This window comes from Myiozetetes cayanensis, unplaced genomic scaffold, assembly GCF_022539395.1.
Source record: "Myiozetetes cayanensis isolate MyiCay16 unplaced genomic scaffold, myiCay2020 scf2-11, whole genome shotgun sequence".
NCBI lineage: Eukaryota > Metazoa > Chordata > Aves > Passeriformes > Tyrannidae > Myiozetetes > Myiozetetes cayanensis.
The window spans coordinates 111,861,292-111,878,603 of NW_026087411.1; the positions used below are offsets into that span (position 1 = coordinate 111,861,292).

General features: G+C 52.5%; 1 protein-coding gene across 1 annotated transcript; it reads right to left on the reverse strand.

Moving 5' to 3' along the window:
* Positions 1-397: 397 nt before the first annotated feature.
* MCM3 (minichromosome maintenance complex component 3) lies at positions 398-14,073 on the reverse strand. The gene is made up of 18 exons (XM_050315086.1): positions 14,058-14,073; positions 11,407-11,541; positions 10,659-10,771; positions 9,587-9,795; positions 8,919-9,049; positions 8,459-8,697; positions 7,643-7,751; positions 6,852-7,005; positions 5,749-5,880; positions 5,070-5,278; positions 4,392-4,566; positions 4,096-4,222; positions 3,634-3,784; positions 3,334-3,474; positions 3,010-3,113; positions 2,369-2,451; positions 1,759-1,834; positions 398-1,530 (listed from the first exon to the last, which is right to left on the reverse strand). Exons 2-18 carry the CDS (start codon positions 11,485-11,487, stop codon positions 1,332-1,334), a joined length of 2,433 nt encoding a protein of 810 aa, XP_050171043.1. The 5' UTR covers positions 11,488-11,541; positions 14,058-14,073; the 3' UTR covers positions 398-1,331.
* Positions 14,074-17,312: the final 3,239 nt, after the last annotated feature.

Below are 17,312 nucleotides of genomic sequence, written 5' to 3' on the forward strand. Positions count from 1 at the left end.
GACAAGCTCAAAAATCCAGCTTTTATAGTTCAACAGTTCTGTCTGCAGAAGAAAAACAAGGGAACCCCCTCCCCCAGACACTGAGATGCTGCCAAGATGCAGAGCTCCAGGTGGACAGAGGCAGGAGCTGCCCACAGTTACTGCCCTCTCATCTCACAGGAATTTCTGCATGTATTTGGTCCACCCAAGGCAAAGGCCCATGGTGGAAAGACATTCCCAAGACCATTCCTGAGCTAAAAGGGGGTGGCAGCTGCCTGAAGGTTTTGCAGAGCAGCACAGGTCCCCAGAAGGGTGCAGAGTTGTATCCCCACAAGTGGGAATTTTACATCCAAGCAAGCAAAAAGCCATGGATTAAACAATATAGATATTTTTATTTATCAAATTAAGATTTATGGCATCCAGAAACAAGGGAACATGAGCTGTGCAGGTGTCTGGGGATGGGCAGGGATAAGAGCAAACAGACAGTGCTGCTCAGGGGATTCTCCAAAGCTTCATCTCAAACTCACCAGGATGAAAAAAGAAATTAAAGAAAATCCCAAACCTTCAGCAGCACTGGATCACAAGCAGCAGAGACTGGTCTGACTGTGGGGTCAGCTTTTCTTGAAACCCATCCCCAGGGAATGATTCCAGGTTGAAAGGAGGAGCAGCTGGAGATGGAACCCATCTGTGCCAGAAACACATTCCCTGGGCAAACTCTGAACACCCATGTCCTTTCCTGGGGTCAAAACTCCCACCAGGGGTGTGAAATCCAGAAATAAAGCTGACCATGGGCAGTGGAGCAGGTCAGACCATACCTGTCCCTCCAGCACCAGGAATCATCCTCCACAAGATGGGTGGGAAAAGCAGAACCAACAAGACAGGCATTAGGCATCTTTCCCTGTGAGACAAGCAGATCTAGGCTATACAGTTGGGGAAAAAAAAAGGGAAAAATAAAAGCTTCACTAGTAGTGGAGCTCTCACATTGCTTCTCACCACCACTATGGAATATTGGATTCCTAAATCCAGATTTATTTTTTAAAAATCCACCAAAAAGCCACCAAATCTAAACACAATACATTAAGAACACTGATAATTTGCTCTTAGATTTTTCCTTTCACCTCCTTGCAGAAACAAACCTCTTCCCAAATGCTCCAGTTTGAAGACAGCAACAACTTCCAGAGCTCCTGGCTCTTCTTCTTTTGTGCCAGCAGTGCACAGCAAGGAAGTGCAGAGACCTGAGCTCCCCAAAGTCCAGCTCAGCCAGATGAAGGTTTCAGGAGAGAGCTGAAGGCAAACACAGAGAGTCTCCGGACTGAGAGTCCACAAAAACTTGGGATCTTCCACCCAGAGGCTCAGATTAAGAAGACAATGTCATCAGACACCATGATCTGGTTTTCATCCTGCATGTGGGCCAAGGCCCCCTTCACCTCGGCCAGCGAGAAGGGCTCGGGGTTGTCGCGGTTGATGGACTCCATCACGTTCTTCAGACCCACAGACTGGGCGTGGGAAGCTTTGAAGACCTCCAGGAGAGCAGCCTTGAACGCTTTCAACCTGGTCAGAGGAGAAGTAATCACCCTTAGAGACCACACACAAGTCCTTTCCCTCCTTCCCAGCCCGGGATGCCTCAGCCCTTCCCCATTCCAGGTGCAGCACTCGGCAGGAAAGCCAAAACCGGAGCCAGGGCCACCACAGATGCATCTCCAGCAACTGAGACAGCAGCTTGGACCCACTGAGGGGGTTAATATGCAGGAATAAACTCCTCCTCCAGCCCCCACTCACCTTTGCTCAGCCAACTCCACCTTCTTCCCTTCCCCAGTGGCCGAGGCTTCGGGCGTCTTCGGAGTGTGTGCCTGAACTGGAGCAGAAGGAAGAGTCACCTTCACCCTTCCTGATGTCCAAGCACCCAGACAGCAAAAGCTCTTGGCCTCAGGGTGGGGTAGGTGACACCAAACTGCCTCCCAATATTGTTAATTCTGCAGCAGTTTGGAAGCGGGTGGAAAAGAATTAACCAGCAATACTATCATGGAATGTCTTGGATTGGAAGGGACCTGAAAGATCTTCTCATTCCAACCCCTTCCACTAGACCAGGTTGCTCCAACTGTCCAACCTGGCCTTGGACACTTGCAGGGATGGGGCAGCCACAGTTTCTCTGAGCAACCTGTTCCAGTGCTTTGCCACCCTACCAGGGGAGAATTTCTTCCCAATATCCCATCTAACCCTGTCCCACACAGACAGGTTCATCTGGATTTGTGGCACTGGGTGGTGGTTGCACCACGCCAGAGACCCCAGGAACAGCAGCACTGCTGCTCCCCAGGCTGTGTAGCCCCACCAGGGCTGAAGGCAGCAGCACCCTCAGGAGCCACGTGCCGCCAAAACCCCAGGGACTCACCCTGTGGCATCTCCTCCTCGGCGTCACTGAAGTCATAGGGGTCGTAGGAGCCCCCCTCGCCTTCTGTGCGTGCCTTCTTCCTCCTGGGAGAGGGGACAGGAGGTCAGCCCTGCTCCAGCTGAACTCCCAGGAAAAACTGGAGTTCAGGAGCCCATGCCCTGAGCTCCTGGAGATATCTAGCCAGGAACTCACAGGGTACCTGTGGCTCATAGGTAACCCACCCTCTGGCCACAGATCCCTGCCCATGGCACAAGACCCAGCTGGCACCAGTCCCAAGGGTTGTGGCTGTTATGGAATCACAGAATGGTTTAGGTTGGAAGGGACATTAAAGCTCATCTCATTCCAACCTCCTGCCACCTTCCAGTAGACCAGGCTGCTCCAAGCCCCATCCAACCTGGTCTTGAACATTTCCAGGGATTTTTCTGGGCACCCTTGTGCCAGTGCTTCAAATTTTAGGACATGGTTATCCAGCCAGTTCCTTATCCATGAAATAATCGTGTTCCTCTACTACAAACTGGGGTGGACAATCCACCTGGCTCAGCAAAATCTGGAGCATTTCCCCAAGGCCAGCACTGCCTGTGGCAACCTCAGAAGAGTCTGGTGTCCTTTGAACAATGTCCCTCCCTTGCTCTGGCTCCTACCTCTTCGTCCTGCGCTCCTCCTTGGGCTGTGACTCCTCATCTTCCTCCTTCTCAGTCTCTGAGTCCTCCTCCACCGTCTTTCTGCGTTTCTTCTTCTCCAGCACCTGTGTGGCAAAGGCAGGATGGACTGAGCCCTGTTTTCCACTCAAGTTGCTTTTAGGGGACCAAACCCAAGGACCCAAGATTCCACCGTGGTGGCCTCACCCCACACTACATCCAGGAAAGGTCCCACCAGCAGCCCAGGGTGCTCAGCCTGCACCAAGCCCACCCTTTCCAATGACAACCTCGGGATGCCCCAGGAGCAGAGGGACACCTTTCCCCCACCTTTTTGAAGTAGGCAAACTGCACCAGCTCCAAAGCTGCCTCAGCATCCTGCAGATCCACAGTCTTGTTCATCCTGGCCTTGGCATGGGCTGTGGAGAGGCGGATCAGGGTCTCCAGGGTCCGGGCCGTGATGGGGGAGGTCTGGGGAGAGAGAGAGGGAGGTGCCTCTGTGAGACTGACCCACACCACAGCGTCCCACATCACACCCAAGGTGGGAAACACTCATAAAGCAGAGAGAGAGGGGCCTGTGCCTCAGCTTCCCTCCTCCTGGCCCAATGGGGAGCTGCTCCCAGGGCTCACCCTGGCGATGTCCGAGTTCATCTCGCTCTGGCTGCGCAGGCGGGAATACTCCTCCGCGATGTAACTCGCCGCCTCCTCCGTCAGCACGGGCTTGATCATCTTGGCTACGTGGATGTACTTCCTCATGAACTGCATGCTGACAATCTTCTCCCTGTGGGAACACACGTGCACCCTTGTTTTCCAGGGCGGGAGGGGGGGTGGGCTTTCCATCCACTTTTTCCACCCTTCGGGGGCATCCAGGTGTGTAGGGAATTCAGCTCCAGATGTTCCCCACCTTCCTGGCACAAGAGATCAAGCCCAGAGCAATACTCCCTTGGCATCCTGCCCATGTACCTCCCCCCTGGACCACCTGGAGCATCGCTGGCATTGGCAATCAGTCACTGGATACTCAAGCCAAATCCATGAACCCACAGTGCTGGAAACCCCAGAGGGCTCCAGGGGGATGTGGGATGAAGGACTCACTTGCGGCGGTTGGGCCCATGCAGGAGGTCATCGTGTTTCTCATACACCTGGAGCTCCTGCTCCTCCTCCTGCGTGAAGTCAGGGTCATCCGTGGCCAGGATCTCCACAGCACTACCCAAGGGCATGGCTGGAGAGGAAAGTGGCACAGAGAATAGGCTTTTAGTCTCTGGAATAAATTCCAAAAGCCACCAAAACCAGTCCCCTGCCAAGCCAGGGGTGCCGAGCCCTAAGAGATGCCACCAAGGGGTGACAACCCATCACGGAGGGAGACAGGAGTGAGGTGACAAGGGACTCACCATCCCCGTCCTGCTCGTTGGGGTTGCGGTAGCGGTGCATCCGCAGGACGTGGTCCGAGATCTCCCTGTCCTGCTCGGGGTCCATCTGGTCCAGCACGATGAAGAGCAGGTCGAAGCGGGAGAGCAGAGAGTCCTGCAGGCCGATGTTCTCCATGGGGGTCTTGTACTGGTCGTACTGTGGAAGGATGTGAGGGGTTACAGGAGACCCTCACAGGCTGGTCCTGGCTACCAGGGAGGCTGGGGGACCTCCTCTGGCCAGGTCTGAAAGGATGGATGGGTGTCCTGGCAGATGGACACCACACCAAACCCAGCCTGCTGCAGCAGTACGGCTGCTTTTCCCCATCCTGCAAGGTGGGTGTAGCTCTCATTTCCAAGGAAAACAAGTATTATTTTGTGATCCTAGATCAGACAGCAAGACTGAGGCTCATCACCAGGATGAGGGTCCGGTGCCCTTCCCCAGACACCCAGGCAGAATCAAGATGAGGTGAGAAACCCCAGGAGTCCCCCTCTCCTCCAGGAGAGCCATGAGCACAAACAGACAACAAACTGACAAGGTCTCATGGATCCCAATCCCAGTAAGAACCAAGTCACTGGTTTGGGGGGGATCTTCTGGGTTTCTTCACCAGCTGCCTCTCCCCAGCGCCCTGCCCCAGGGAGGGGACTGACAGCAGCACTCACCCGGCCATAGACGGGGTTGGCAGCGGCCAGGACGCTGCAGCGCGAGTTGAGCCGGGCCTGGATCCCGGCCTTGGCGATGGTGACGCGGCCCTGCTCCATCACCTCGTGGATGGCCGTGCGGTCGATGTCGGACATCTTGTCGAACTCGTCGATGCACACCACGCCCCGGTCGGCCAACACCATGGCTCCCGCCTCCAGGCGCCGCTCACCTGGGACGGGGCAGGAGAAAAGAGGGTCAAGTCACCATCCTGCAGCCCCCACACACCTGCCCTGCCATCCCCATCCACCCCTGGGATGAGGGTGAGCCTCAAGGAGCAACCTTCAACCTTCAGGGTTGCCCATCTCCCACCCAACTTGACAGCACAGAGGACGCTTAGGATAAGGAGCAAGCCCATGAGCAGGACAAAATCCAGGCTGCTGCTAGACCTGACATGGGATACACCAAGTAGATGAGGAGTAAAGAAGACCATCACCTAATAGAGGTGGAAAAACATCTCAAAACACCACAATCATCACCATAAAGCTTCTGGGTGGAGCAAGTCCTGCAAGTGCCGCTGCAGAACGCACGTTATAAAATCACTCGGGTTGGAAAAGACCTCCCAGATCACGAAAAACATCAGCCCTGGATCTCACAGGGTCCCTCCCAGGTGGTAATAAGCACCACCCTGATGCTCCTCACCTGTCTCCTGGTCCGTGGTGACAGCAGCAGTCAGGCCAACGCCGGAGGAGCCCCTGCCCGTGGTGGGGATGGCCCGGGGTGCTGTGCTGAGCACGTACCGCAGCAGCTGGGACTTGGCCACTGATGGGTCTCCTGAAATGGAGAATAGCACCTTTAACAACCACACATCACCTGCATAACAAGTGTCATGTCACCTGGATGCCGTGTCTAGTTTTGGGGGTGCTCAGAGCACAGGCAGGTGGAGGGGAAAGGGGACAGAAGTGGGTTTGTTCGGTCTTGAGAAAATAAAGTGATAAGGTGGTTTTCTTGTCATCATGAAGAGGATGGGAGGAAATATAGAAGATGGAGGGAGAATTTTGAGAGATGATAGGGATGGGACAAGAGGCCAGGGGGACAGCTTGGAACACAAGAAATTCTGACTGGACAGTAGGAGAAATGTCCTTGAGGGTGGGCAACACTGGGACAGTGGCCCACAGAGGTTGTGGGACCCCTTAGAATCACAGAATGGTTTGGGTTGGAGGAGTCCTTAAAGATCATCCAGTTCTTAACCCTGCCATAGGCAGGGACACCCTACTAGACCAGGCTGTTCCAAGCCCCATCCAAACTGGCCTTGAACACTTCCAGGGATGGGGCAGCCACAGCTTCTCTGGGCAACCTGTGCCAGGGCCTCACCACCCTCACAGGGAACAATTTCTTCCAACATCTTATCTAATTCTGTCCTCCTTCAGCTTAAAGCCATTCTCCCTTGTCCAGTCACTCCAGGCCCTCGTCCCAAGTCCCTCTCCAGTTCTCTTGGAGCTCTTTAAGGCACTGAAAGGGGCTCTAAGGTCTCCCTGGAGCCTTCTCTTCTCCAGGTTGAATACTCCCAGCCCTCCCAGCCTGTCTCCAGAGCAGAGGGGCTTCAGCCCTTGCAGCATCTCTATGGTCTCCTCTGAACCCATTCTAACAGGTCCACAACCTTCTTGTGCTGAGGACTCCAGACCTGGAACCTCCAGAGGTCCTGTCTAACCCCAGTTACTCCAAGAAACTAAGTCTCAAAAAAATGTTTCTTCCTCTCACACCCTGACACCAACCAAGGGTGCCTCTGCCCAGCCCTTCCAGACCTATCAGCAGGATGTTGATGTCTCCTCGGATGCGGCTCCCGTTCTCCAGGATCTTCTCCACCCCTCCGAGCAGCATGCAGAGAATGGCCTTCTTGATGTACTCGTGCCCATGGATGCTGGGAGCCAGAGATTTGGCCAACTGGTCAAAGATATCCTAAGGCAGAGGAGGCAAAGCACGGCCTATCACATGGACTGCAGCAGGTAAGAACAAAGCAATACTTCAATAGAACATTTCAGCCCAAATTTCAGCTTCTTCCCATCGCAGAGCCACATGGATGAAAATCATTTAGAAAGGAGAAGACCTTTGGCCAGAGTTTTCTTTCAGTGGGACTTTTCTGAAGTCCTGGACCATCCTGTCACTCTCACCCAAGCAAGCACTGGAAGCAGTGAGAGCAAGGATTGCTCTTTACACACTATAGAGCAAAGGTCTGAGCATAAGACCAGGCTGGCGCAGTATCTCACTCTGGTTTGGGGTTTGAAGTGGAAAGAGGTGCTTCTCCTGCAGTGGAAATTCCCTGGAAACCAGCTGGTAGGGTCATGACACAGCAGAGCTGTCAGCAGGAAGGTTGCTCTGCTAGCAGCACAGAAGCAGCAACAAAAACAACAGGATCTGACCGCAGCCTGAGCAGAAAACTCAAAGAAAACAAGTTGGAAAATCCAGCAACGTTGCCAAGAGGGTTGAAGAGTTACTTGCAAGCCAACAACACCCTCCTTAGCCACATGCCAAGCTCCTCTGGCCAAAACTTCACGCCCAGACACAAGCCTGCCTTCCAGATGTGAGACCCAAATACCTTGGAGCGGCTCTTGCTGAATCTCTTGATCTTGGCCACATCAGCAGCAGAGTAGAGAGGCCGCACGTCTTTGCTCATCTGCTTCACGTGGCAGGCGATGAGGATAGTCCTGGGGACGGGACACAGCTGTGGTCAAACCCCACAAAGATCCCACAGAACTTCCACAGTGTCATCACTTCCTCTAGGAAGCCATGGAGGTGGGGGTGGGAAGCTTCAAGAGCTGTAACCCCCTCGATCTGACTGGGCTGCGCCAAGAGTGGAGCATCTTTAGGAGCATCCAACCCCCTCTGGGCACAGCTGGAAGTCACAGCTACACACTGTGAGGGGAGACATCATCACAGGCTGCAGTTTCCTCACATGGGGCAGTGGAGGGGCAGGCACTGATCTCTGCTCTGTAACCAGTGACATGACCCGAGAGAACAGCTGGAGCTGTGTCAGGGGAGGTTTAGGCTGGATATTGGGAAAAAGTTCTTCGCCCAGAGGGTGGTTGGGCACTGAACAGGCTCCCCAGGGCAGTGGTCATGGACCTAAACCTGACAGAGCTCAAGAAATGGTTGGACAACACTCTTGGTGGGATTGTTGGGCCTGTGCAGAGTCAGGAGCTGAACTCAGTAATCCTTTTGGGTCTCTTCCAACTGAGAATATTCTGTGATTCTGAGGCTGATGCTAAGGATCAAGGCGCAAATCACTTCCAAGTGATTCAAGCCACTGTTTGCCCCAGCTCAGCGATGGCCACCTGACTGTCCCAGGTCTCACCTTCCAGAGATGTGAGCCAACCAAACAGGGCAGGAGGGCTGAAGCCCAAAGAAGGCTCACCTGAAAGTCCCCGAGGTGTATCCCTGCTTCTTCCCTGGCAGGCAGCGGTACGTCCCCACCACCTGGATACGGTCCCCAGGCTTCACCGTGTCCACCAGGTCATCATCCAAAACCACATCCACCGAGCGTGGCAGCTGCCCCGCCGGGGCCTTCTCGGGCATCTCCTGGATCGTGATGGTCTGGTGGTCCTTGTAGACCGAGAGGCCAAACTCTGTCTCCAGGGGGTTGTTCTCTTCATCCTAAAAAGCAGGAACCCCAATAAAAAGATTAGCCCCACTTTTCAGGAGCACAGGGAGAAGAGATGGGTCAGGTAAGCAGTGGGAAGACAGGCATCACCCAACACGCACAGGACTGCTGGAAAGGGTTGTTTTAGCAGGACTGGAGGCTAGGGTTCACCAGCTGACACATTCTCCCCAGAGGAACCTGCTGATGCTTCTCCCACAAGGTTAATTCCCCTCACCTTTGTAGGGTAGACGGTGCTGGATGGGAAGGCATCCAGGGAGGTCATGTCGGTGTATCGGCGCTCAATCGTCTTCTTGGTGGCCGGGCAATAATGGACACTCCGGACGATCTTGGGACGAACCAGAGAGCCTGAGGTTGGAAAACAGAGTAGTTAGAGGCTGGGGTGTCCCTCTCTTCTGTCAGCAGACAGTCCCCAACAGGATCTCCAACACTAAACTGCACTTGGGTCACAACCTCCTGTCAACCATGGGCAGGATTTGCTGAGCTCAAAGACCAACCCAGACACCCACTTGGCTTCTGCCAAGCCCCCTGTTCATTGGCCCAGATTGCCAGGACACAGAATCACAGAAGGTTTGGGTTGGAAGGGACCTGAAAGACCATCTCATTCCATCCTCCTGACGACCAGGTTGCTCCAACCCCTGTTCAACTCAGCCTTTGGCAGCCACAGCTTCTCTGGGCAAGGGCCTCGCCACCCTCACAGGGAAGAATTTCTTCCTAATATCCAATCTAAATTTACACTCTTTCAGTATAAAGCCATCCCCCTCTTGTCCTGTTACTCCATGTCCTTGTCAAAAGCCCCTCTCCCTGCCAGGACTCCTGGAGGGCTCCAGCTCTTCCACAGCAAACAGATGGTCCCCCCAGCCCTGGGTTGTCCCCCAGTCTCACACTTTGTCACGATGCCCTCCACACAGACGATGCAGCTGAGGAAAGAGGCTGTCAGTGTCCGTGGGGACACGTGCTTGGAGCCAAAGCTGCCCTCCAGCCCGATGTAGAAGTCCTCGTACTGCTTGGCGTAGGTGGCGTCCACAGAGGCGACGAAATCCTTCAGGGCCCGCTGGAAGGCGATCAGCTCCTCAAAGGCATGGTTCAAGAGCCTGCAACACAGGGAGGGGACAATGCAGATGGATCAGCCCCTCCTACCCTCCTCCTCTGAACTTAAGCTTGTCCCATTTCCCCCACATGCTTCATAAGTGGGGAAAAACCTTAAAGTCTGTCACAGCTCTGCGTGAGGTCCACTGGCACCAATATTCGGAAGATGAACAAATCCGAGCTCATCTGGGAAATTTCACATGTCCCATCGGCAAGTCTGATCCAAAATATCCCTAAGCATCCTAAACAAAGCTGAGAGAGCTGTGGGTGTCCTGCCTGGAGAAGAGAAGGCTCCAGGGAGACTTCAGAGCCCCTTCCAGTGCCTAAAGGGGCTTCCAGGAGAGCTGCAGAGGGACTCTGGACAAAGGCCTAGAGTGACAGGACAAGGGGGAACAGCTTCCCACTAACAGAAGACTGGGTTAGGTAGGATATTGGGAAGAAATTCTTCCCCATGAGGGTGGTGACACCCAGCACAGGTTGCCCAGAGAAGCTGTGGCTGCCCCAATTATGGAAGTGTTCAAGGCCAGGTTGGACAGGGTCTAACCAACCTGGTCTAGTGGAAGGGGCCCCAGCCCATGCCCCCAGCCCAGGGGGATTGGAACCAGATGAGCTTTAATGCCCCTTCCAACACCAATCATTCCATGATTTATATCATATAACCACCTCCAGTTTGCTGCAGAAACTTTTTGTCAAACTCTACAAGCTTGGAAGGGATGGGCCTCGTGGGGGAAAAGAGCAGGTACACCTTTTCCAAGGGACCCGGTGCACAGGACAAAGTTTGGCCCTTCCCTGCCACAAGGGACCTGCAAAACCAGAGCTGGAGCTCTGACACCCCTCTCAGGTAGGTGCCCCCCGTGCCCACCCCCACCTGTTGGCTCTCCTCTCGTTCTTCCGCCGCAGGTCGTTGATGTTGACGAGGAGCCGGCACTGGTTGTCACTGATCATGTCCCGGACCTTGCCCTGGTAAATCCCTTGGTCTTCCTGCAAGTGGGAGTGGATGAAAGACATAAAAAAAAAACCCTTAACTTTGCATTCCCGCCTGTGTGAGACAATCCCCAGGAGCGATTCCTGCACAGCTTGACTCCCGTTATTCCCTGACGTGGTAACACAGGGATGCAGTGCTACCCCATCCCCAGAGGCACATGTGAGGACGAAGCAAGGGTACAGGGACCAGGTACCGCCAAACCCCCGGGGAGGATCAAGGGGAGGGTGAGTGGCACAGGGACCAAATGCTCCCCAATCTCGGGGGGGACTTATCTGGGGGAGGGAGGGGCAGGCGCATAGGGACCAGGTACTGTCTAACCCCCCCGAGGGTACTTATTGGGGGCGGGGGGGACATAGGGACCAAGTGCTGCCCAACCTCAGGGGTTCAAGGGGTCGGGGGGCATAGGGCCCTGGTGCTCCCCATCTCCGGGGCTACATATTGGAGGAGGCACAGGAACCAGGTGCTCCCTAATCCTGGGGGTTTATAGGCGGAGGCAAAGGGACCAAGTGTTCCTCACCCCAGAGGGGTACGTAAGTGGGGGAGGGGGGAGGAGGAGCACACGGATCCGGTGGTTCCCAGCCCCAGAGAGCACAGAAGGGATGCAGCACCCGCGTCTCCGAGCTCGTCTCACCTCATCATCCAGGAAATCGAGGTAGTCGCGCTGCGCCTCGCGCAGCTCCGCATCCTCCAGCCCGCCCGCCGGCGCCGCCATGCTGTGGCCGCTCGGGGAGGGATCCCGCCGCCGCCGCTTCTGCTGCTGCCGCTGCTGCAGGGGAAGGCGGTGAGAGCCCAGGAGAGCCGGGCTGGCCCCGCAGCCCCGCTTTCCGGCCCCGCAATGGGAGAGATCCGATGCTCCCCCTCCCGCAGCCGCCGCGCTCCCGTTTCGCGCCAAACACGGGCCCTTTCCCGCCACCGCGCGGGAAATCCGCCCCGCTCCCGCCCCGCGGCGCTGATGATTGGTCAGCACGGCCCCGCCCCAGCCAATGGGGCAGAGAAAGAGTCAGTGGGCGGGTGATGGACAGGAGTTTCAGCCTATCAGAGAGCGGAGGGGCGGGGCGAGGGGCCGCGCTGTCCCGCTGTTCGGGGTGGGGGAACCGGGACCGGAGGAACTGGAAGGGTCCCGGTCGGTCCTGAGGATCGGGCTCCTGCTCCTGGAAGTTACCGGCGCCTGAAAATGCCAAGTAATTTAAGAAAAAAATAAAAAAAAAATAAAAAAAGCGCGAGCTCGAAAGCAGAAAAAAAAAAAGAAAAAAAAGGAATGAGAATCACAAACAAACAAGTAAAAACAGTTACAAATATATTTTGGAGGGTTTTTTTAGCAATATATTTTGGAGAGCGCCATTTCCGGGTGTTTTCTCCCCATATAGGCTGCATGGGCTCACTTTTCCCTTTAACATGGCCCGATGTGACTCCAGGAGTTTGGGAATGAACACACAAAAGCAACAGGTCCCGTGGTATTTGTAATGATAAAGGTGATTTTTGGATGTGTCTTAGAATCACAGAATGGTCTGAGTTGAAGGGAACTTAAAGATCGTCTCAATCCAACCCCATCCATGCCATGGGCAGGGACACCTTCCACTATCCCAGGTTGCTCCAAGTCCCATCCAACCTGGCCTTGAACACTTCCAGGAATGGAGCAGCCACAGCTTCTCCAGGCAACCTGTGCCAGGGCCTCCCCACCCTCACAGGGAAGGATTTCTTCCCATAATGTAATTTATACCTGCCCTTTGTCAGTGAGAAGACATTTCCCTTTGTTCCATCACTATCTGCTTGTGTATAAAGTCACTCTCTCTCCTTTTTCCAAGGCCCCACTAAGTCTTCTGAGAGGTTTTTGTAGGCAGAAATCAAAGGGAAAGTGGACACAGTGGTGCCGCTGGGTACAGGGAAACCTCTGCTCCCCCTTAAAACAGCATGTTGGTATCCCTTAAAAATCTTTATCTAAACTCTGTTTAAAAATAGAAAAAGAATAAAAAGCTTGACAAAAATATTTCAATCAGCGGGGCATACTGGGCACCCAAACTTGGCTGTGTCCCCTGGATGTTGGAGCTAACACCAGTTTATCCAGGGAAATGCTGGAAATAAATATTCACCCGGGTTCTGTAGGGCTGTGCAAGTGCTGAGTGCACAACATTCCCAGTGCCTGACCTCTCCAGAGGGAGCAGCTGCCATTCGTGCTTCGGAAGAGGAGCAGGAAACAGCCTCTGCCCTATTTCCCATTTTCTCTTTGTGTGCCTGGATCAGGTCGATCCTTGGAAATGTTGCTGGTAACACTGTGGCCAGTGCAGGATACGTGTGGCTCGAGTCCTGGGTATTTGTCCCACTTACTAGAGATTTTTTTCACGTTGTTTTGAATCAAAGTGAAAGTTCAAGAGTTTCCTTTTTAGGCCTTTGGGCCCTTCCCTGAAATAATTTCATGGAGTATTAAGTCTGGCAGGTTGGCAGGAATGAAGGATCTTGTGCTCTCTTGCTGTTTTCTTTTTTTTCTTTTCTGCATTTTTCTTTTTTTTTTTCCCCCTTTCCTTTTTATTTTCATTTTTCTTCTTCTTTTTCTTTTTATTTTCCTTTTGCTTTTAATTTTCCCTCTTTCTTCTCCCTGTCATCTCCCAGCTTTTTCTCCTGGCTCCAGAGATGCTCCCTGCAGCCAGAATACCCTCCCTGCCTGTGCATACTCAGCAGCACCCATTTCCCTACAGAAGCTCCTCAGATCCACTCCTTCCCCCTGATTTTCTGGAGATTCCTTGTTTTCATGAGTGGAGGAAGCACAAAAAAGAGTGAACAGAGAAAATCTTTGCTGTACCCCTGCCACATAGAGATATATATAGATAAATTATACATATTTATATTATGTATTTTACATATTTCTATTATATATTTGTATATAAAGATGATATAAATATATTTAGATATAGATATAGATACAGATATTTAGATATAGATATAGATATAGATAGCTAATATAAAGATATTTAACTGGGCACATCAGCCATGAGGATATAAACTGGCTGGAGGAATCAGCCTGTGTAAGTGCCCAAATGAAATATGATTTATCCTGTTTAAATGGGCAGAACCTGCCATAAGATTTCACCTCTGGGACAGTTTTTCTCTCCCTCCAGCAGACAGACTAATAAATCCATCCATGGACACAGCCTGTGTGCTCCACTGCAGATAAAATATAGATGGAAAAATAAAATATGGATGCAAAGCACCCCACGAGCACAACAAAGAGTGGTGCCAGGGTGGCATTCAGACACATATGTGTGGATTGCACAAGATCTCACCTACATTTAAGTGGTCAGAATGAATTCCAGCCCATGGATCACTGTGGATTTCCTCCTGCTGGGAGCTGGCAGGGCCCCATCGCTCCTGCCTGCAAGGTAACAAGAGTTAGGGATAAAAATAACCACTGTTGTTATTCAGGACAGCCCCTATAGCAACTGCTGCGTGCCTGAATAATTCATTGGAGCAGGTCAGGCCAAGGAGGACAGAGGGATGGAGAGACATGGAGAAGGCTGGGATGATAAAAGCAAGGCAGAGGCCTTCCCTGCTTTTTGGGGCTTTCCAGGAGGGTGCCAAGTCCTCCACGGGTTCACCTCCCTGCCACATTCCCACAGTGACCAGTGACAGGGTATAGAGGGAAAACAGTTGACAGAGACTTTTAGCACTTCCTATCCACTGGAAAAAAAACAGGAATTAGGCTCTTGAATACACAGAGGGCTGGGGCTGCAGAGCTCCAAAAGAAGTACGAGGATCAGGGGTGGATGCAGCAGTGATTTCCATGGGTGGATTGCACAATGAGGGGTGCTGGCCAGAACACCCCACCAGCCCTCAGTATGGATTTTCTCCTCCCTTCCTCACACCTCTGTCCACCTGGATTCTGAGATCCCTTTATGGGTACCCTGTGATCCTTCCAATATTCTGGGGATTTTTTTTTTTGTTCTCTGGGGTTTTTTTCGTTTGTTTGTGAGGGTTTTGTTTTGGTTTTTTTTCCCCCTTAGTTCAACTAAATATCAATTTTCAAGCCACAATTCACTTTCCAAGTTGCCATCTATTCACTTTCCCTCATGCTGAGCAACTTTGTCTCACCCATGGGGGGCAGGGGAGAGGCTTGTGGCTCATTCACAGCTCCAAAAAGGAGGGGGAAGAACACCCCAAATTTGATGGAGTGTCACCTCATCATCAAGCAACACATCAGAGTTGAGGTTTCTGATATAATTTTAATAAAACAGAAGGATTTCACAGAATGAAATGTTTTGAATGAAATAAAACCACTATCTATAACTGAAACGTTGTGAAGTGAGACCACCTACGAGGTGTTTTCATCAGGGTAAATTTTAAGTTTTCCAAGGGATTAAAGGGATTTATCCTTACCGGGCTCTCCTGCAGCTGCAGTTGCAGCAGCTGAACTCGAACCAGGAAATTCCCTCTTGCCAGCAGAGCGTTGTCCTGACTCTCATCACTTCCACACATGTGGAAGATATAATTTAGTGCTGAAGGAGCCCTTCTTAATCCCCTATCCTGACCTTTTCCCTAACATAGGCTGGAGAATTTCACCCCATCACATCTGCACCCAGCTCAGGCATTTCTGACATCCTTTTCTTGAAGTGTTTGCTATTCCCACGCACTCTGGTAAATCTTTAAATGGTTCTAGCTCCTGGTTTTTTCCTAGTTGTGGAGAAGAAAAATATGGAAAATTACTACCATTGTGCATGAATGGAATTTCTTCACTTAAAGGCATGTCTGGTATCTCACCAGGAGAGCACAGTAAAGGGGTAAGAAGTTAAAGCTCTGACCTTCCGTGTGTTTGGATGGATTGTAGCCACCTTCTTGCTTCCCAGAGTAGGAGCCCAGTGCATAGGGATCTTTTTTTCCTCTCAGATGCCACTGGCATGCAATCAGCACAATGAGGGGAATGTAAAATCTTGTTGTGGTCCTGCTTCTGATGCACCAGCTACTCCAGATCCCGCAGGAATTCATCCTCTTTTCCTGCTGTGCAGAAGGAAAATACAGCGTTTAATAGAAAACCAAAACAAACCCACAGAGGCTGTGCCTGCAGGCACAAGGAAAACTGAATTCCAAAGGAAACCACAGGAGTGGCTGAATCAACAAAGCTCTGGAGAGCGTGGATGTGGAATGGGGCAACCCAACCACATTTCCAGGGAAGTCCGAAGGGCCCAGACACGGATTGCCCATGGTTTGGTGTTGCTATTTCTGTCTGCTCATCTGCTCTCATGAGTTCTGGCTGTTACTAAAGACAGTGACAGCTGGTTCCTCTTTTTTTCTATTCTTTCATTTTCTCCACTGACCAAGCTTGAAAACCACCCATCTCTATGTAAAACATCCTTGCCTCTGCCTCAGGATCTCTGGGATCTGCCTTCAGCCATGGGTCAGGAACCACTGGTCACTTCAGCAAGTGATGCCCAGCTTCAGAATCATAGAATCATGGTCCAGTTTCGGCTGGAAGAGACCTTAAAGACCATTGCATTCCAACCCCTGCCTTCCCTAGACCAGGTTGCTCCAAGTCCTGTCCAACCGGGCCTTGGACACTTCCAGAAAAGTGTTCAAGTGCCTCACCATCCTCAGAGTGAAGAATTTCTTCCCAATACCCCATCTATCCCTGCCCTCTGGCAGTGGGAAGCCATCCCCCTTTGTCCTGTCCCTCCAGGCCCTTGTCCAAAGTCCCTCTCCAGATCTCCCAGCCTGGCTCCAGAGCAGAGGGGCTCCAGCCCTCGGAGCATCTCCGTGGCCTCCTCTGGACTTGCTCCAGCAGCTCCACATCCTTGTGCTGTTGTTCCCCAGGCCTGGAGGCAGCTCTGCAGGTGAGATCTCACCTGAGGGGGCAGAGGGGCCCTCCCCTGCTGCCCACACTGTGGGATGAGCCCAGGACACGGGGGGTTTCTGGGCTGGGAGTGCCCATGGTCAGGGCACGTCCAGCCTCTCACCCCCAGAACCCAAACTCCTTCTCCCCAGGGCTGTTCTCAATCCAATCTCCACCCCATGGGAAGATGGGAAGCTGCAGCAGTTCCCACAAGACACATTAGCAATCATCACCAGACTGTCACAATGGGCTCCCTGCTCTGGTACAAACCACGAGGAGGCAGGAAAGTCCTGACCCCAAATTGTCACACACTCCTTGCACAACACGCAGGGAGCAGCTGATGGTGGCAAAATTAACTGTATCAAGAGCTTCTTTCTGATTGCAGGGGCTGAACTTGGTAACCCAGGGCTTTTTTTCAGAGTTATTAGTTAAAGTAAGTCTTAGTGTCCTGCATCTAAAATTTGCCAAACCCTGAGCATCAATCCTTGTCCAGCAGGAAGGAGTTCCATGTGGGAACAGATGGGGCGGAAAAACTCTCTCTTACCCAAGCACGATAACAACATGTCAATACTCTTTACCACAAGCAAGTACAGGGAAAAGGGAACTGATCCAATTTTCCGGATCCCATTTGGTGTTTGGCATAACTCAGTTATCTTTGGTGCAAAGCTGCCCTGTTGTCCCTCAGCGGCACAGTGTGGACACAGTGTGTTTGGATGCAGCCT

What these genes read in the sequence shown, in the direction of transcription:
- MCM3 (XM_050315086.1), bottom strand. Translation starts at nt 11,487, where the DNA reads ATGGCGGCGCCGGCGGGCGGGCTGGAGGATGCGGAGCTGCGCGAGGCG. An exon ending in TACACCTCGGGGACTTTCAG is followed by an intron (nt 7,752 to 8,458) that starts GTGAGCCTTCTT and finishes TCCCGTCCCCAG; the next exon opens with GACTATCCTCATCGCCTGCC. An exon ending in TCAGCAAGAGCCGCTCCAAG is followed by an intron (nt 7,006 to 7,642) that starts GTATTTGGGTCT and finishes CCTCTGCCTTAG; the next exon opens with GATATCTTTGACCAGTTGGC.